The following is an 18,736-nucleotide window of genomic DNA, read 5'->3' as shown; positions in this document are numbered from 1 at the left end:
ATAAATACACTGGTATTCAAACATGAGCATAGTCAGTTTCAAAAAGCCGTAAATAAATAAAATATATATGATTACAAACTTTAAATTGTGGAATTGAAGAAAAAATTATTTAAAATACTATTTATTTATATTTAAAATAATAAAATGGTATATTTAAAGATATTATTTTATATTTAAAATAATAAAATGGTATATTTAAAGATATTATTTTATATTTAAAATAATAAAATAAATAGTATTTAAAAAAGAATATCTACTTTATTTGTCCAATTTATTCACTGTCTTAATTGGTGAATAATTAAGATTATAAAAAAAATTATTATGAAGCACAATGAACTTTTAACATTTGAATTTAACCACGAACTATATTTGTTAGGTGTATTTACCTATAATTTAAATCCAAATTGAAACTGTACTGTCTTGATTTTTATTAATATTGTTAATATTGTAAACAATTATTTAAGTTCATAACTTTTCAATACTTAACTCATAACAAACAACATTGGGAAAACAATTATGCAGTTTACAAATTTCAGTTCAGTTATTAGTTAACTAATATAAGTTCAGTTTTTAAAAACTGAACTCTTAAACAGTATAGTTTAAATATTATATTAAGTAGTTCAGTTTTTTTTAGTTTATTAAAAATATAGTTAACTGTAGTATAGTATAGTTCAGTATGTTATACCCAGCCCTAATTGAACTTACTCTAGGTGCACCCTTTAAGCTTATTTCAATGTCTCACATTTTCTTTTAATTGTTAGGGAAAAGTGGATTGCAGACGAGGGGCAAAATTGAAATCTTGGCGCACTTTAATCGATTATGAAATTAATATAATATGTTAAGTTTTTCCTTATGCTTTAATAGTTTTACATTTGTTTAAGATTTAACAAATTATATAACGCATGTAATTGATTATGTAATTCATACAACCCAATAACAAATACATATGACCATTATAGACCGTTAAAGCTTTAAATGAAATTGATTTTCACAATAGAAATAATTTAACCGATTAGAAAGTTTACGTAATCGATTAAGTTCAAAACTTAAGCAAATTTACAAATCAATTTTCATTCCAAACAGATCAATGCATTAAACAAACATATGTTGGCATAACAACGTATTTTAATTGATTATTGATAACAGTTGATTTTACGTGTTTTTGTGTATATATTTTGGTGAATAAAGCAACTTCTTCATAACTTTTATCTTGTTTTATTCCCAAAGTTTAGTGTGTTTTCATGTTACCTTATGTTTTAGTTAATATATGTTTGTTTTACTTTTAATATCTCTTTGAGTGTCAAATAAGAAAACAAGAGGCAATTCTGGTGGAGGAAAACAAGCCGGAACTCAAGGAAGCGTGATTGAACAACAAAGATGGATTTTAAATGAATACCCACACTAGGTGCCACAAGAGTCACATCTAATGATGTGAAAAATGAGCAAACAGTGTTACTAAAATTCACTATTCACGTGTTGACTTACTTTTCATGCGTTGAATTTTCACTCCAGTGAGTCCCAAAAGTCGCTCGAGCGAGTTGACTTTTCCAGAACTCATTAAAATGGCTCAAAAACATGAACAAAGAGAGATTTTGACGATGGAAATGCTGCAACGCCTCCATCTTTCACCATCCAATCCATCATTTCTACTTATTCTTGCTTCCTAGATGCATGTATGTCTAAAGCTCCATTTCATTGGGGTTGAGAGTAAAGTTCCGAAACTCTTTGTAATTTCTATTTTTAATGAATGATTATTGATGAATTTAGTGTTCTATGCTTATTATTCACGCATATGGAAATCTAAGCTATTTAAACAGTTAAAACATTGGAAAATGCATGAAATCGTGGACCTAGGTAGAACAACTAAAGGAATTTGATTCTAGACATAGATTGGAGCTTTTAGTCATTTGTAACATCGTTTTAATGCGAATCGAATTTCTGAAATTGCTAAGAGATTAGTATTTTGGTTTGATGGTTCAGAACTTGTCATCTGAGGAATTAGATGTTTGTATTCCTATGATGTTGATGCATGTTTGTATTCTTATGATGTTGATGCATGCTTCTGAGGAACTATGTTAGTAGATAATAATATTGAGTCAAGAACTTGAATTTCAACCTCGGTGAATCTGAACTTGACTATTATTGTATAATTTGTAAATCTTAATTTTTAATTTAATTGTGCATAAAAACACTGTGATATCCGTTGTTGTTGCTAAATCGATAAACTTTCATAATTAACAAAGTCAGAACAAATCTCTTGAAAAAACGATATCCGGACTTACCAATTTATTACTTGATGCAATTTGGTACACTTACCAAAGTCCTAACAATTATCTAACTTATGGAATCGATTATCACACAGTTGTTTACTCCTGTTAAACAAATCTTGATATCTGGAGAAATATAACAAATTATGTACAATGTCTAGTCAAATATTTCTACCAGAAATATAATGTGCAATTTGTTTAAACTTATGATTCATATACACATAATGAATACATATATCAAACATTTTAAGTACAAACACAAGAAAGATAAAACAATTGTTATGCTATTTGTTGTACAATTATTTCTGGGTAAACATGTGATATTGTTAAGTTTGATAATATTATTTATTCTAGTAATATATTTTTCAAACTAATTCAGAGTAAATTATAAATTATTTTGTTAATAAATTATTATTTAAAAGAATGATTTGAAAAATTGAACCAAGTAAGAAACCGGCAGAAATTTTAATTCTATAATGTATTATAGTTAAAAATACAAAAAGATAAAGTATTTATTAAAAGTTATTATACTGATTGATAGTCCAAACATAATTAAGTTGTACACGTATTCTGTAACATTTAGTGTTTTGTATAGAAAAGATTCAAAAATAAGAAGCTCATTATAGAGAAGAATTATATTAGTAAACATAGTCACTACTAATGTTACAAAGTTTAAGTCACTTAGGCAAAAGAATTCAAAATCCAATGAACTCAGTGATCACTTTGTAAGCTATATACTTCAGTGTCTTTGATGAATCAGAACCTCACAATGAATTCATTAACCACATGCTATAGTGCATTACCTTCTTGGTTTGTATGACCTTCTTGGTTTGTATGACCTGCACATAGACAATGTAAATTATACTAACAACAATTTACAGAGAGATATTTTTTCTCATGCTTTCAACAATGCAAGGTATGCAAAATAGTTTATCATTTAAAAAAAATCATGAAACAAATATTTCTCAATTCACCTGGACAAATTAGCTGCAATTATAGGCTTTTCTACTAAACTGAGTTTCTTAAACCGAGATTGAGATTCATCAAGTTCAAGCTCAAGAACAGCATCTTCAATAGCCTGACTCAATTTATTGTCCTCATCAGCATTATGGAAGCAGTCTCTTTCCTTAGCATCAAGAACCAGTTTTCTCCATACAGAGTTGCTATTGAGTAATGTTGCAGCATTTCCTAATATCCAAAGGCAGTATCTGAAGTAAAAGAAAATTAATCCATTAGCTATTTGCATATTGATATAACGTGGAAATAGCACTAAAAAAGAATGACCAAATTACAAGAAACATACTTAGCTCGGGTAAGAGCAACATTTGCTCTTTGCCTATTGGAAAGAAAACCTACTTTCCCACTCCCATTAGATCTCACAGTAGATAATATTATAATATCTTCTTCACCACCTTGAAATCCATCAACAGAACGAACACTAACAGAGAAGTATGAATCAGAAACCGAGATGTACTGCTTAACTTTCTGTTGGATTTCATAAACTTGAGCCTTATATGGTGATATGATTCCTACACTAACTTTCTTCCTGGTCTTCAAAAACTCTGTAAGTAGAAAAACGAATTAATCACGTAAAATTTTCTTTTCTTGTATTCTTATGATTATAGAGATTTTACTTTGACAATAATATATGACAGACTTTGACAATAATATATGACAGAAGAGAAGCAGTAAGAGAAAGTAACCTTTTTTAAGATTTCCAATCATCTCAGAGATAGCTGCAACCTCAATTTTGTTCATCAAACTATGATCACTGTTAGACTGTTCTTTACCCTTAGAAATGTTTATAAAAGAATATGAAGCATACATTTTCCCATCAAGAAAACTTTTATCATAGCTTATTCCTCTGACAAGTGGAGCATCAGAAAGTTGCTGATCGTAGAACTCTTTATTTGGGAACATGCTAATGGCTGGACGCATTCTATATTGAACATTGAGAATATGCCTCTTGTATCCCAACAACACCAGTCTTTCAAACAAACTTCTTCCAAATTCAGCCCTTTCAGCAATCTAAAATTTTGATCCATTCATGCATACAAGACAAAACCATATACAATAGCCACAATCAAAATCACATAATAAAAACAACAACTCCTCTTACCTTGCTTTTGACCATTGCAGGAAGTTGTCTCTCATCACCTATGAGGATACCTCTACGAAGGCCTGGAAGTTGTAATGGAATGGCTGCTTCACATTCCTTTAGTTGCGCTGCTTCATCAATGATTACAAATCTGAATGGTGTCATCTTCTTCGTGTACAATTTAGAAGAACTTGAAGCTGTACAAAAAACAAGGCACGCATTCTCCAAGAAAAATTGTGATATGTCTTTTCTGTTTCTAAGGTAGTCGGGAAGTGAAATTGACCGAGAAAGTTTACTTAGAATGTCAAGGCAATCATCTCTTTCCAAACCTAACAATCCAATGCGACCAAGAACGCTTTGTTTATCTTCGCAATCAGAGATTGTGTGCTTGGAAACATTTTGACCAGTGGAAACTTCAAGAGATTTTAGCAAATTCATAGCTTTCAACATACAGTTCAACACATTTAATGGAATAAAAGATGTTGGCATGTGCGTGTACAAGGTTCGCATTAGTTTCTTGAGCTTCTCTCCAAAGTAACTCAACCTCTGCTTTACAAATTGCTCCTCTGTCATGCCAGCACTTTCATTTTTGTCATCCTTGTAGGCCTGGTATAGGTCTTCGATATAAGGGTATTTGTTCACCAGAAATTGCTCAAAGGTCATTGGATCACGATTCTTACTAACGCGTTTCTTATATGAACCATATGCAATGTCTGCGTTATTGATTTTTCGCTTAGCAAATTCTTCTAATGACATAAGATTCTCATCCTTCACACTATTCTTGTATGAAAAGTAAGCCTCTTCAGGTTCCTTTAGAAACTTGATAGTTGATTCCAGGTAATATTTCCAACCAATATCTGGAGAAAAGCATTTCAACAAATCATCAACACGATTGTCCAAAAACACTGTCTCAAGACCCTTGTAACACTCGATTTTCATCCTAGAACGATTCCCAAATAGCACAATGTCACCAAGCCCATATGTCTCGGTCTCAGGTGTATCAACAGATCCCTTAACCAAACCATGCAGCCTAACAGCCAATTCCAACACGGCCGTGTTAGTTGGAGCACATGCCAATGTTTTGGTTTTAAGCTTGAAAAGGTATAGTAACAAGGAAGCAACTGTCTTCGTTTTCCCAGTCCCTGGTGGACCCCATATAAGTTTAATATGGCCATTATGCTCACATTTCTTCATTGTGACAGAACTTAAAACTGCATTCTTTTGAGACTCATTTAGATTATGAGCACTGGTTATAGTTTGTGCAGCAGTACTGTAGCTATTTTCTCCTGATAAACAAATCTGACAGTTTTCTCCGTTCTGTAAAGCACAAAGAAAACTTGAAGCATGTTTTTTTCATAGACAATTATAGTTTAGATAAAGGACAAATTCGAGAAAAAAATGTGCATGGACACTTCATATCAACCCTAAACGATGGCCTACCTTTACAAGGATACTATTAAAGATCAATTTTAACATGCATAAATGAGTTCAAGTTAATAATTCTGAATTATGTTAATGCTTTAATAACAGAAGTTTATAAAAAATGAATGATTTATTGATTCTTACCGTTGAATCAGCACCTAGCACTTTCTTAAGAATGTTTGGATCTGCACCCTCCAATTTCGAGGTCAAGGCTTTCAAAATACGAATATTTGTTGTCATGTTCATAAGATACACTGCATAAAGCTTTTGTGATTCGTTGCTCCTCACGTCAATTTCAATATCATTCTCCATGAACTTAGATGTCAGTATAGTGAATTCATCACTAAATATATCTGGGGACTTAAGAACATAAGCAATATGACAATATTCTTTGGTCATTTTCAAGTCATTTATGCGTCTAGGTCTTACATTTGTGAAAGCAATGACATCTCCAGTCTCAGGTTCATACTTTCCTGCACCTTTCACATCATCAGTGATGGCCTTCAAGGTAATCTCATAGAACAAATCATAGGGAAAATCGAAGTCCCTAGACCTTTGAAGGGTGTTGATTTCAGAAAAAGGAGCTTGAGACACGCTCATCAAGCTTGAAGACAGGTCACTGTGTGTTTCATCAATCAATGCAGGAATGAATGAATTCATGTAATCTTTTATTGAGTGGAATGTCTGCGGAATCTTCCTCACCTGCGAAAAAAAGAATTTTACAATAGAAACTCTCAACTTAAAAAGGACTGCGTTTTACAGAAAAATACTGCAAAGTGAAAAAGAAACCTTGTGCTTGAAAAGCTTTTTGTTGAAAACATCGTTGAGAGTCCAAGAGAATACAGTATCTACCAAGCTTCCATGCCCAACATTTTCCATCCGTGCTCACGTTTATGGATCAATCAGTAGCACAAGCACCACAAAAAACTCTTCTTTCTCTGCTTCACTTTCTTTTATACACACAATAAACAAGGTCTTACTTAGCATTTAAGGAACTGAAAAGTTTCAATTTCAAGTACGAAACTGTTCAACAGTAAAAGTGAAAAGCTACTTCAGCTAAATCCAAGAAGATTGAAAACTGTATAACAAAATAAATTTGAATAGAGAACTAACTCAATTCTGTGTTGAAAATTTGAAAGTGTTAGACTTGGGAAATGGAATTTTATGAGTCAAGGTACACAAACAGATAAAGTGAGATAAAGGAATTTAATTATTCTGTTTTGTTCTTTTTCAAGCACATTTCTTAGGTCCCTTGATATTCTTGTCATGGAGTTTGTGCACCATAATGAGAAAGGAATTGTAAAAGTCCAGAAAACAACCCAATAGGGCTTTATTCATTTTATTTTGTTTTCTATTAAATGATTATGCATCACTACTTTTGGTCTGCAAAATTCCTTTTGAATGAGTTTTTTAAGGTGCATGCTCTCACCAGTTTCATTTCAGGGCTTTATGAGCAGAAGCCAACGAGAGAAGCCAACGATGACGTGCATCCGAAGTAATGTCTCACTAACATTTTCCAAGAACATAGATGCCTAAATCCGTAGGGAAAAACAGTCCTTATAATATTAGGACGTTTTGCAAAAAGTTGTTTTTTATTTTTATAAATAGCAAGAAAAATAAACTATATTTTCAAAAAAAATTTATCTTTATGCACTATCGTGCGTGTACCAGAATATTCTTTTCAAAATTAGTATGTTATTTATAAAGTTTATAATTAAATTTTGATATAATTAATATGAAAAATGATTTATAAGTTTAAAAAGTCAACATAAAAATATAAATACTAAATTTTATAAAAATACATGCATGGATAAAAATATGAAGTAGATTTTCTAAAAATAACTAAACATGTAAAGTAGATTTTTAAGTATATAAAGATATACTTAAAAATATAAAAATATAAATTTCAGAGAACATTTATGAACAGAAGCCAAACCATGATGTACACCCAAAGTAATGTCTCACTAACATTCTCCAAGAACATAGTCTGATGCCTAAATCCACTGGAAAAAACAATCCTTATAATATTAGGACAGAATTGTTTTGTTTTGCAAAAAGACGTTTTTTATTTTTATAAATAGCAAGAAAAATAAACTGTTTATATGCGCTACGGTATGGTGCATATACCAGAATACTCTTTTCAAAATTAGTATGCTATTTATAGTTTTTATTTTTTTTCTTTGAGTTTTTGTGTATTTGTCTCTATTATTTTCTTTTCTTCCATTTATTCTTGTTAGTATGTAAATTTATAAGAACTAGTTTTAAATATGTGATTTGTGTCTACGATTTGATATTTATTTGTATTTTTATTAAAATAAATTTAAAATTTTCTAAAAATGATAAATATTTTCAAGTTTATAATTAAATTTTGAATATATTTAATATTAAAAATTATTTATTAGTTTAAAAAGTCAACATATAAAATATAAATTTTTAAATTTGTAAAAATAAATACATGTAAAAATAAATATAAGTAGATTCTCTAAAAATATAAGGATATACAAACATGTAAATTAGACTCACTAAAAATACAAATCAGTATATGAATAAATTGATTTAATATGTATTGTTAGATTTATATAATTAATGTATTTGTAAAGTTGTCTAATATGTGTTGTAAAACTTTTCTAATTAATACATGGACAAACTCGTTTGGTGTGTATTATTAGACTAGTTTAATCCGTACATAAATAAATTTGTTTAGTACATATTGTAAGACTTGTATACTCAAATAATGAATAAAGTCATCTAATATATATATTAATAGACTCTGTAAAATTATATTTATCTAATGTATGTAAAATTATAATTAAGTAATGGCTAATTTCTTATGTATGTTAAATTTATATTTCGTTAAAATATATGTATTTTAAAATATTTATTTATTCATATTATATATATATATATATATATATATATATATTTTTGAAAGTAATATATTTTTACTGCTTAATAAATTTAATTATGTTACATATACTTTATTATTTTTATAATTTTTTTTTAAAAAAATATATGTTTCTAAATATTTATTTATCTAATTTACACACACACACACACACACATATATATATATATATATATATATATATATATATATATATATATATTTATATATAATTTCTCTAGATATTTTTTTATTAATTTATATTAATTTCTAAACATATTTTTAGAATGTATTTATTTAAAAAACAATTTATCTAATTTTTTATTATTCTAATTAATTATATATTATATGATTATTTTTAATTTCTTCTAATTATTTATTTTTTAATTAATTAAAAATCAAGGAAATAAAAAAATACATACAATCCAGTTTTCTAAGGAGTAATTAAAACTAGTATTTCAGTAAATATAAAATAGAGTGCTGAAGAAATAAAATTAAAAATTGTGTGTGTACTAAAAAATTCTCATAATTTTAGCACACTGAAAGTCAAGAATAAATACACCATTTATGTTATGCTTATAAAACGAACTCATTTTGAAGGAGCTTTTCACCTCCCTTTCCATTTGCTTCTCTTTAATCTCTTCCCCTTCACATTCCACCAAAATTTTCAAACACTGCACAAAGTTAGCCTCTCTAATTCTGCCTCATGGAACGACTTGAGCCTGATATGTTGTCTTTGTCGGAACTTGATTCTTACTTTGGAAAGTAAGAACTGCAACATACATTCATATATACTACGCTTTTAACATCTTTTTTTTTTCTTTTACTTCAGTGTAATGTGTTGCATGCTCATGAGAATAACTACTGATATTCAACCCGATGAGTGTTTTTTTCATTCATTGTGTATTTGTGTTTTGGTTCAAAATGGAAGCATGTTGATTGATGTTGTTTTGCCAATTGTTTTAAGTAGAGTTGAGAAGAATGTCACAAGTCTGGGACCAAACAAGACGACTTGTTCTTCAACAGAAGAGGATGATGATAAGTACAGCTTTTTAAACATTGTTTTCTCTTGGAAACTTAAGGATGCTCTGAATGAAGATCTTTACAAAAACAAGGTTCTTTTACCTCTTACTCAAAGGAAAAATCTTTGTTAAAATCTCATTCATATGTAATATTTTCCGTTTCTTTTCAAGCTTTTGTTGATGCTTTTTCATAATATGTTTCTTCGTTGAATTTATTGGATTTGGTTTAAGTACTACTTATTCATACTTACCTTTTTAACTCTTTGAAAAATACTTGAGTTATTAACTTTAAAATATTTGAAAATAATTATGAGGAAAGATTTTTAAAAAAGTATATTTTAACTAGTGGAATTAAGGTTGAATACTGTGGAAATTAAACCTTTTTCTCGCAGGTACAGAAAATACCAGCGACATTTGAATCAACATCTAGTTACTTGAACTCCTTCATCACTCCATTGATCGAGGAAACACACTCTGATATTTGTTCAAGCTTGAAGGGTGTATCTCACGCTCGTTTATGTGAAATCAAGAAGGTCGAGAGGGCCAAGTTTTTTAGACCTAACAAGGACCTTTTATATCTGATAACGTTGAAAAATATATCTGATGAAGTAGAACATGAGGAGGAAAACGGTGGCAAATATGTTCCTGAGTCAGGAGATCTATTTGTTTTTACAGATGTTAAACCCAGAAGAATCGATGACCTGACTAGATCAGGAAGCTACCATATTGCTTATGTGTGTGGCCCGAAAGAATCAGATACTGAAGAAATACTAATACTGTCATCCAAGATAATGGAAATGGATATTCTAAATGAATTTGGGAGGATCAAATCACAAAAACTATATGCTGTATTTCTGATGAACCTGACCACAAATAATCGTATTTGGAAAGCACTACACTCACTGTCGGAGGATTACGACGTGGACATCATTAAGCAGGTGTTGCAGCCAGATCTACACGTAAGATTCACTATATCACCTTTAATTATAATGTTCTATTTCATAATGGCATAGTGTTCTACATATGTAGTTTTATACAGCTAAGATATATCATTATTGTTTAACTTCAAAAAAACTTAGTTTCTCAATGCCTAATTTATACTTTTCAGAGTGGAGTAACATGCGAAAATTGCGTGTCTGAAGAAAAGAAAATACTTCATGGTATCACTGCACGTTGTCTACTGCAAAATCAGAATCTAAATGATTCCCAAGAGAAAGCTGTATCAAGCTGTGTTGGTATGATAAAATGTGACCACAGTGATATCAAACTAATATGGGGCCCTCCCGGAACTGGGAAAACAAAGACTCTTGCCTGCTTGTTGTTTTGTCTACTCAAGTTAAAACACAGATCGCTGGCTTGTGCTCCAACTAACACTGCTATTGTGCAAGTGGCTGCTCGTTTGCATGGATTATTTCAAGCTTCAGTTGAGTATAAAACTTATGGTTTAGGTGACATAGTTCTAATGGGCAATAAATCCAGGGTGAAATTAGATTCTTCTCCGGGCCTTAAGGATGTATTTCTTGATCATCGTGTGGAAAATCTTGGGAAGTGCCTTTCTTCATTGTCAGGTTGGAAGCATACTGTGGATTCAATGATCCAATTACTTGAGGATCCTAACAAAACGTACTCCTTATATAAGAAAGAAAAGGGTGCTATGTCGTTGGAAGAATATGTCACGTTGAATGACCCTGGTGTAGCTTCTGCGTTTCGTGCATACAAGCAAAGATTGACGATTTTTGGCTCCATGACCTTTATGGAGTATGTAAAGAAGAACCGGATGGACATTTACGACCGATTTCATATGGAACAAGGAGAGATAAGTATCTTGACCAGTCAGCAATTTATAAAGCAAACTTTTGAGGATTTAAGAAGGAAGCTCGAGTTCTGTATGCAAACTTTGTATACACACTTGCCTACATCTTTCATTTCAAGAGAACAGGTGAAGAATATGATTGAAGTCACGGATTTGTTAGCTTCTGTTGAGAAAAGATTGAAGGTAACTATTGATGGTTATGGAGAAAGAAGCATCGGTCCTGATTGCTTTGGATCATCAGGCACATTGTGCCTTAACTTACTCAGATCACTTTTCGAATCAGTTTCCCTTCCTGATATTCCAGAGAGAGGTGGAGTTGAAAAGTTTTGCTTAATGAATGCATGCACAATTTTATGTACTGCATCAGGTTCTATTAAACTGTATACAGAAGGGATGAGTGAAATAAAATTTTTAGTGATTGATGAAGCAGCTCAGCTTAAAGAATGCGAATCTGCTATTCCGTTAAGGCTTCCAGGCCTAAAGCATTGCATTCTAATCGGTGATGAGAAACAACTTCCCGCATTGGTCAAAAGCAAGGTAATTTAGCTGAGTTGTGCTATATTTTATCATTGCTAATTAAATAAATGTAGTTAGATATCTAATATAGGAAACATTATTATATTTTTAGATTGCTGAAAATGCTGACTTTGGAAGGAGTTTGTTCGAGAGGCTCGTACGTTTGGGATACGAGAAACATATGCTAAATTTTCAGTATAGAATGCACCCATCTATTAGTTTGTTTCCATGCAAAGAGTTCTACGGTGGGTTGATTTCTGATGGCCCCAATGTCGTGCAAAGTAGTTACGGTAAGAGATTCATGGAGGGAGAGATGTATGGATCTTTTTCTTTTATTAACGTATCAAAGGGTAAAGAGCATTTTGGTCGTGGAGGTTTTAGTTCAAAGAACATGGTTGAAGCTGCTGCAATTTCTGAGATTGTTGGAAGCCTTAAAGAAGGTTAGTATTATCTCTCTAATTTTGAGTGTGCTAATGTGTTCTGTAATTTCTGTTTTCTATAAAGATATCTCTATATTTATAGTTTTGAATGTTCTATACTGATTCACATCTTAATTGTATTCTGATTTTTGGCAGAGTTTATTAGGACAAAGAAAAGGGTAAGCATTGGAATTATATCTCCATACAATGCACAAGTGTATGAGATTCAGGACAAAATTAAGCAGTACAGTTCTACTTCTCATCCTGGCTTTTCTGTTAGCGTTCGTTCTGTGGATGGTTTTCAAGGAGGCGAAGAAGATATCATAATAATTTCAACTGTAAGGTCTAATGGGAGTGGAAAAGTGGGTTTTCTTACCAATGCACAAAGAGCAAATGTTGCTTTGACTAGGGCTAGGTATGGTACTCGAATATATATTCTGCTCAATCTTACTTTTTTTTTCTGAGTTACAAATAGGTAATGATAAATTAATAAGAGTGTTTTTAATGCAGATATTGCCTTTGGGTAGTAGGAAATGCAGCTACTTTAGTGAGCAGTGATTCTGTATGGAGAAAGCTTGTTCTGGATGCAAAGAAAAGGGGTTGTTTTTATAATGCTGAGGATGACAAGAGATTGGTTCAAGCTATTGACATGGCTGCATTTGAGCTTGATATGCTAGAAGAATCTGATTCACGCTTTAAGAAACTGAGTCTAGGTGATAATAAATTGCCTATCAAATTCTCCAAGTGAGTCCCTATATCTTCATAATTTCACCTATTCATTCATTAGTAAGTCAAATACTTAAGTGTGGAATGGCTTCAAAAAGCTTTTTTCTTCTGCATTTACATGCTGCATCTTTTATGAATTTAGCATTTGGTTTCAGTGTTAGTTTATAATTTCAGTGTTTTTTTAGCTTTGTTTTCTTCTTTATGTGACAGACCCCGAAAATCAAGGAGGTGAGATCAGGAGTTTCAGGATTTTGACGTTGCTACGATCGTTCTTTAGAAAAAACAAGTTGTTGAATTGCAGACAGAGTTATTGTCAATTTTTTTCATTTCAGCATTACAGACATATCTTTCAGATATTTGGTGTCAATATTTTGGTCATTTACTACATCGATTATGCTCTTTGCATGGTGTTTTTGTCTATATCCCTGGCAAAGATAATGGAAAAGCTTCAGTGCTACAAATATATATTTGGAAAAATGTTGATTGACACCTATTATTATTATTTGAGTGAAATAAAACTGTCTTAACCAAAAAAAACTTTTTGTATTTATAAAGAAAAAGAAAGAGAAAAAAAATTCCAAGATAACGTCAAACGAGAAAAAAAAATTTAATGTCAAAGTACTATTGTCCTATATATTTTCAACCAAATTACTCTTTCTACTATTTTGTTCATAAAAAATACAATTAATGATAGTTTAATTTAGTACAATACCTGCTGTTAATTAAAAAAAAATCATTTACATCATATTTGTTTTGGCCAGTTCTGTTTTATAACCATATTTCCAAACTATTAACTTGATATAAGTGGGTCAGTGTACCATAAATTCATTCCATGTATGGGAATACAAGGAATCAATGTATCGTAATTTGTATTTTGTATCCATAATATCCATAAAACTATAATTATAAAACAAAAAGTAAGTATTGTGATCATATTTACAAACTTCTGATATTAAATAGTGGAGTTATTAATTAAGCTATAAATCTCTAGTTATCTCTAACTTGGAATAATAGTGATGCTAGTAATACAATTTAATATATATTTATTGTTGATTAAAATTCATTAAAATTATATAGTACGAGTGAAATTTAAGTGACATTAGCAATTTTTTGATATTTTAAAATTTTCATAATTTTAAATAAACCTCGATCAGGAGTAAAAACTTGTCTAAACAAAATATATTCGAATATAAAAATTATAATATTAGCAATTCTCTTGCGGTTATTTCATCTCAATCTAACCAGAATTAGGATAGTATTTCATTATTGTTTAATTAGAAGTTTCCAATTACAAAGTGTAAGATGTATAATTGCACGTTTGTTGTTCATGCACTTGTATAAAGTGAAAAACTACATGAAGGTGTTAACACTATAAGATGACACATCAAATTATTAAAAGAGTTTAATAGAAAAGAAAAACTTATTATATCTTATTTATGAAATGACCAAATATTACTACAAGTCCTTTTCCAGGTTCATGCAAATACTTTGCCAAATTTATTTTAGAATAGCAATAAAATTTATTTATATCTTAGGGCAAAGGAATTTGATATAGGATAAAAGATGATGATAAATTTAAAATAAGTTTATTATACTAATAATGATTAGACAGGATGGATAAATAGTATATCTTCTCACTTTGGATAATTTATTTTTAACAATTGTGCAATTGATAACTAAAGGGGGCATGGTAGATGCAAAACTACTAATCGAACAGTATAGCTTAGAAAAAAGTAAATCAATTATAATGTAACTTCTCTATTATCTATTTAGTTGACATATATATAATAAAAACAACACAAAATCTTTTTCCTAGTGAAACAACAAAATACAACCATTAGATTTTACTTATCAAAAAATGTTGTAAGATTCGTAAGACAGATCATAGTAGCACTACTCAAAGTTCTAGATAACTCAACTGAAAAAAAGAAAAAAAAAAGCTAGAACAATCTATAAATATAATTTTATAATATGTTCATTCTTAACAGTGTTGTCTGTCAATATAAGCCCCTTCCCATGCATGAAAACTTTGGTGTAAAAAGAAATTTTAAAGTCGTGGACGGCAGGATTCGAACCTGCGCGGGCAGAGCCCACATGATTTCTAGTCATGCCCGATAACCACTCCGGCACGTCCACTTGATGTTTAGGAACTTATTTTTTAGAGCAAGATATTAAATCTGCTTAAGATATCTATAAAAGCTAAATAATTTTAATAAATGATTATACATATAATTCACTATAATTATAATAATTTTTATATTTTTTGTATGTTAGGAAAGTCAAGAGAGACCAACAAGTATTGTAAAAGGAAAATTTAGCCAAATTCAGTTGTTTTATATATTACTCTATTTGGTTTAAAGTTAAATAAAAAAAGTGTTACATTTAAAGTTGAAGTAATGATATAAGTCCCCAAGTAGAAAGTGAAACTGTGATTTTTTAAAATTTACAATTGTCAATTCTTCAAAATGTTTATGCTTATGAACACCACCCCTTATGTCACACCATGAATCAAATCAAATAATTTTATAAACTTAATTATACTTATATGAATGATAGTTTTCCTAGTCTATTGGAAGACATCATAAGGAAAGAATGCAGCATAATGAACAAAAGAATATTGTACACATATAATTGTCAAATTATAATCGAAAATTTAACCAAGTGTCTGGTACATATGTTTTCAACTGGATTAATGAGTTGATATTCTAACTCATACATCTTGCTAAGCTATATAATTACTTATGTGAAAATCTAAATGATGAAACAAAAAATTAAAAATCTTTCACTAGTTCTTAGATTTCATCTGTGAATCGCTCATGCTTTGTTCTTTGGGACTTTGGTAATTGGTATGATAATTAATAAAAGGAAGCGAAACATAATTATCTTAGTCAGAGCACCTGCAACCCTAACAACAATATCAAATAATATGACCAAAATGACCTTCTCATGAGGTGGATTTGAAACAATACCCTTGAAAAAAAAGACACACCCAATAAATTACCTTTCATTTTAATTGTGACTTTGCTTTACAGGTTCACCCTCTACCTAAAATCAAATTAACAAAGACTACATTCAGGTGGATTCTTTTCCCCCAACGCCTGTTAGGCTAACGAACTTGGGAGGGAGGTAGAGGTAAAGTCAGTGGAGACCCCAACTTAAAGTAACTGCCCTAGAAGGTCAATTAGTTCCAACGGTAGTGAACTGAAAGTCTTTTTTTTTTTAAATTTACTACATTTGGAAGAAGATAGACAAGATTAAGTCGAGCGAGAGCACAATAAGTTTCATTGGTGGGCTATCGGTCTTATCCCATTTTAGACATAGTAAGAAGAGTAGCAATGTTATAATTAAAACAATTGGACTTCTCAAATTTATTAACAATAGATGAGATATACTTTAGAGGTGGATGATGTATCTATAGTTAAAGATGATACCATAGTTTGTTAAAGATATTGTGCCAAATTGTGCAACTATTATACGATGTAATGAAAAAGTTTTAATTTCATGTAATTCGCATATTGCTCGGATGAAATGATGAAATGCCCCTCATAAATTAGCATATTTACTACACAAAATGTTCAGTTATTAAGTCTTTAATCGATTCCAAGCAAGCAAGGAACTGGTTGCACTAAACACATTGCTTGCATTGCTTTGCTACCAAGTTCATGTGTAACTTTTCCCTTTCCATTTCCTATACATTTTCTTTTGCCATACACAGACTTGGAGTCACAGAGATTCCTAAATGAAGGAAAATATTCTTGAGAGCTACAATTCACCATTTCAAATTGTTTGACTCCTTTGACTCTCCTTCAAAACCATGATATTAACTACTGGTTTATAGGATTTGTGGCTTATAATAAGTGTCATTGGTAAGGATATAAATTCACCACTACTATTGTTGGAGTCTTCACGCATACATTGTTTCAAGGAGAAGCTTTGAAGAGAGTTTCGAAGAAGGCAAGAGAGTGTGTTCAAAGAGAACCTAAGGTGAATGTTTTGGTTTCATTTGGAGTGTACTGTGTGGTTGTTGTATGATGCAGGTTTACAAAGATGAGTGGAAGACGAAGGTTGTTTAAGATGAACACGAAGCAACCATACATGCAAGTTATTCCATACTCGTTAGCCATTGCAGAAATGGATCTTTGTGTTGTGCACGTCAAAGTTGAAGAGGTTGAAGATGAAGATTTGTCCATTGTTAAGGTTGAAGATGGAGATGTTATGATGAAGGTTGCAGGTGAACGTGGGTGGGATGACGTAAACATTGTTGTTGGAATCGCTTCCATGGAGGCTTTATCCGATTCCAAGCCATTTGCACAAAACGAAGGAGCTATATCTGATTTTGCAAGCTAGTGTATTTGGTTCTAGCAAGGAACGAGGCACCCGTATTTGATTCCATAGGGTTATATTCAATTACGGCCTCCCTTATTCGGTTCCACAAGGGTGTATTCGATTACACCCTCCCTTATCCAGTTCCACTGGGGTGTATTCGTTTACAGCCTCTGTTATTCGATTTCATAGGGGTGTATTCGAATATAGCCTCTGTTATTCGGTTCTAAATGTGGTTATTTGGTTCCAAGCTCCCTTATTCGGTTCCAACAGGTTACACAAGCTTGGATTGGGTTTCATAGGATTTGAAAGGTTGATAATGGCCTTGAAATTGTTACTTGCAGTGGGGAGAAATGTTGTTAGTGGCACCGACAATCCATGTAGTGAAAGTGGAGCGAGAGTGCATCGAGAGTTTTAGAGTTCATGCAGTGAAAGTCCATGCAATGCGTTCTAATGACAACACCTCTAACCATTTTTTTATGTTGTAGGTGTTAGCAAGGAGAATCGTGGTCATATTTGGTGGATCTGGTGCAACTTTGAATGGGAGCAACATTGTCAAGGTGGTGAAGGTTGACCTGTGCATAAAGGACTTTGTGCAGGTGGTGCGCGTTGAAATGAAAGCACTGCTAACTAGTTTCTTGTCTTGCAGGTGTTAACAAGGAGAAGGGTGGTTGCTTATACTTTTAAAGGTGGTGAAGGTGTGCTTGTTTTGGTGCTCTATGTGTAGTTGGTGAATTTGTGATTCTGTGAAAGGGAAGCATTATGTAGTTGGTGAAGGTTTATCGGCGTGAAGAAATGCTAGAAGGTAGTTGATGTTTTAACAAAGTGTGTTTTTTTTATTCTCGTTGGTTAAAATTGGTTCTGTTTTTGCAAGGTGAAGGTGAAAAGTGTTGGTTGAAAGTGGTTTGCTTTTTGCAAGGTGAAGAAAGGTACTTGAAAATTGGTCAATTTAATTTCTTAGAAGTTGAAGAAGGTGTTAAACTTGGCATTCGTCACCCTTAAGGCTACTTGTTTTAACACTTGATAGAATTTAAGATATGAGTGAATGATAGAGGTATTTAATTCCATTGTGTTGTTTTTGACAAGGCATATATTTAGTAGGATAGGTGTTGAACCTACATATATATGACTTCTTGTATTTGTTTGATGTTTCACTTTGTTATTTTATGGTGGTAGGTGGTAATTTGGAAATGAAATGGTTGTATTGGAGGATTTCATGCTTGGTTGATGTTTCAATCCTTGTAGG

At 31.3% G+C, this 18,736-nt stretch overlaps 2 protein-coding genes and 1 non-coding gene across 3 annotated transcripts; 1 reads left to right on the top strand and 2 right to left on the bottom strand.

Moving 5' to 3' along the window:
- Positions 1 to 2,816: 2,816 nt before the first annotated feature.
- On the bottom strand, positions 2,817 to 6,831 carry LOC124830297 (helicase SEN1-like). The gene is made up of 7 exons (XM_047303971.2): positions 6,577 to 6,831; positions 5,932 to 6,489; positions 4,387 to 5,682; positions 3,971 to 4,295; positions 3,571 to 3,829; positions 3,242 to 3,475; positions 2,817 to 3,106 (listed from the first exon to the last, which is right to left on the bottom strand). The coding sequence occupies exons 1-7, from the start codon at positions 6,664 to 6,666 to the stop codon at positions 3,067 to 3,069; spliced, it is 2,802 nt and encodes a 933-aa protein (XP_047159927.1). The 5' UTR covers positions 6,667 to 6,831; the 3' UTR covers positions 2,817 to 3,066.
- Positions 6,832 to 10,358: 3,527 nt separating this feature from the next.
- LOC124830254 (helicase sen1-like) lies at positions 10,359 to 17,514 on the top strand. Its single transcript, XM_088109612.1, has 6 exons — positions 10,359 to 10,652; positions 10,802 to 12,043; positions 12,135 to 12,462; positions 12,598 to 12,856; positions 12,952 to 13,185; positions 17,205 to 17,514. Exons 1-6 carry the CDS (start codon positions 10,485 to 10,487, stop codon positions 17,512 to 17,514), a joined length of 2,541 nt encoding a protein of 846 aa, XP_087965738.1. The 5' UTR covers positions 10,359 to 10,484.
- TRNAS-AGA (transfer RNA serine (anticodon AGA)) lies at positions 15,222 to 15,303 on the bottom strand. Its single transcript has one exon. It is a non-coding gene; the product is annotated as a tRNA-Ser (tRNA).
- Positions 17,515 to 18,736: the final 1,222 nt, after the last annotated feature.

The sequence above is a fragment of the Vigna umbellata genome, chromosome 1 (assembly GCF_029865625.1).
Source record: "Vigna umbellata cultivar VRB3 chromosome 1, Vumbellata_1.0, whole genome shotgun sequence".
NCBI lineage: Eukaryota > Viridiplantae > Streptophyta > Magnoliopsida > Fabales > Fabaceae > Vigna > Vigna umbellata.
The sequence above is the reverse complement of the archived record's forward strand: the minus strand, read 5'-3'. Positions and strand labels throughout refer to the sequence as shown.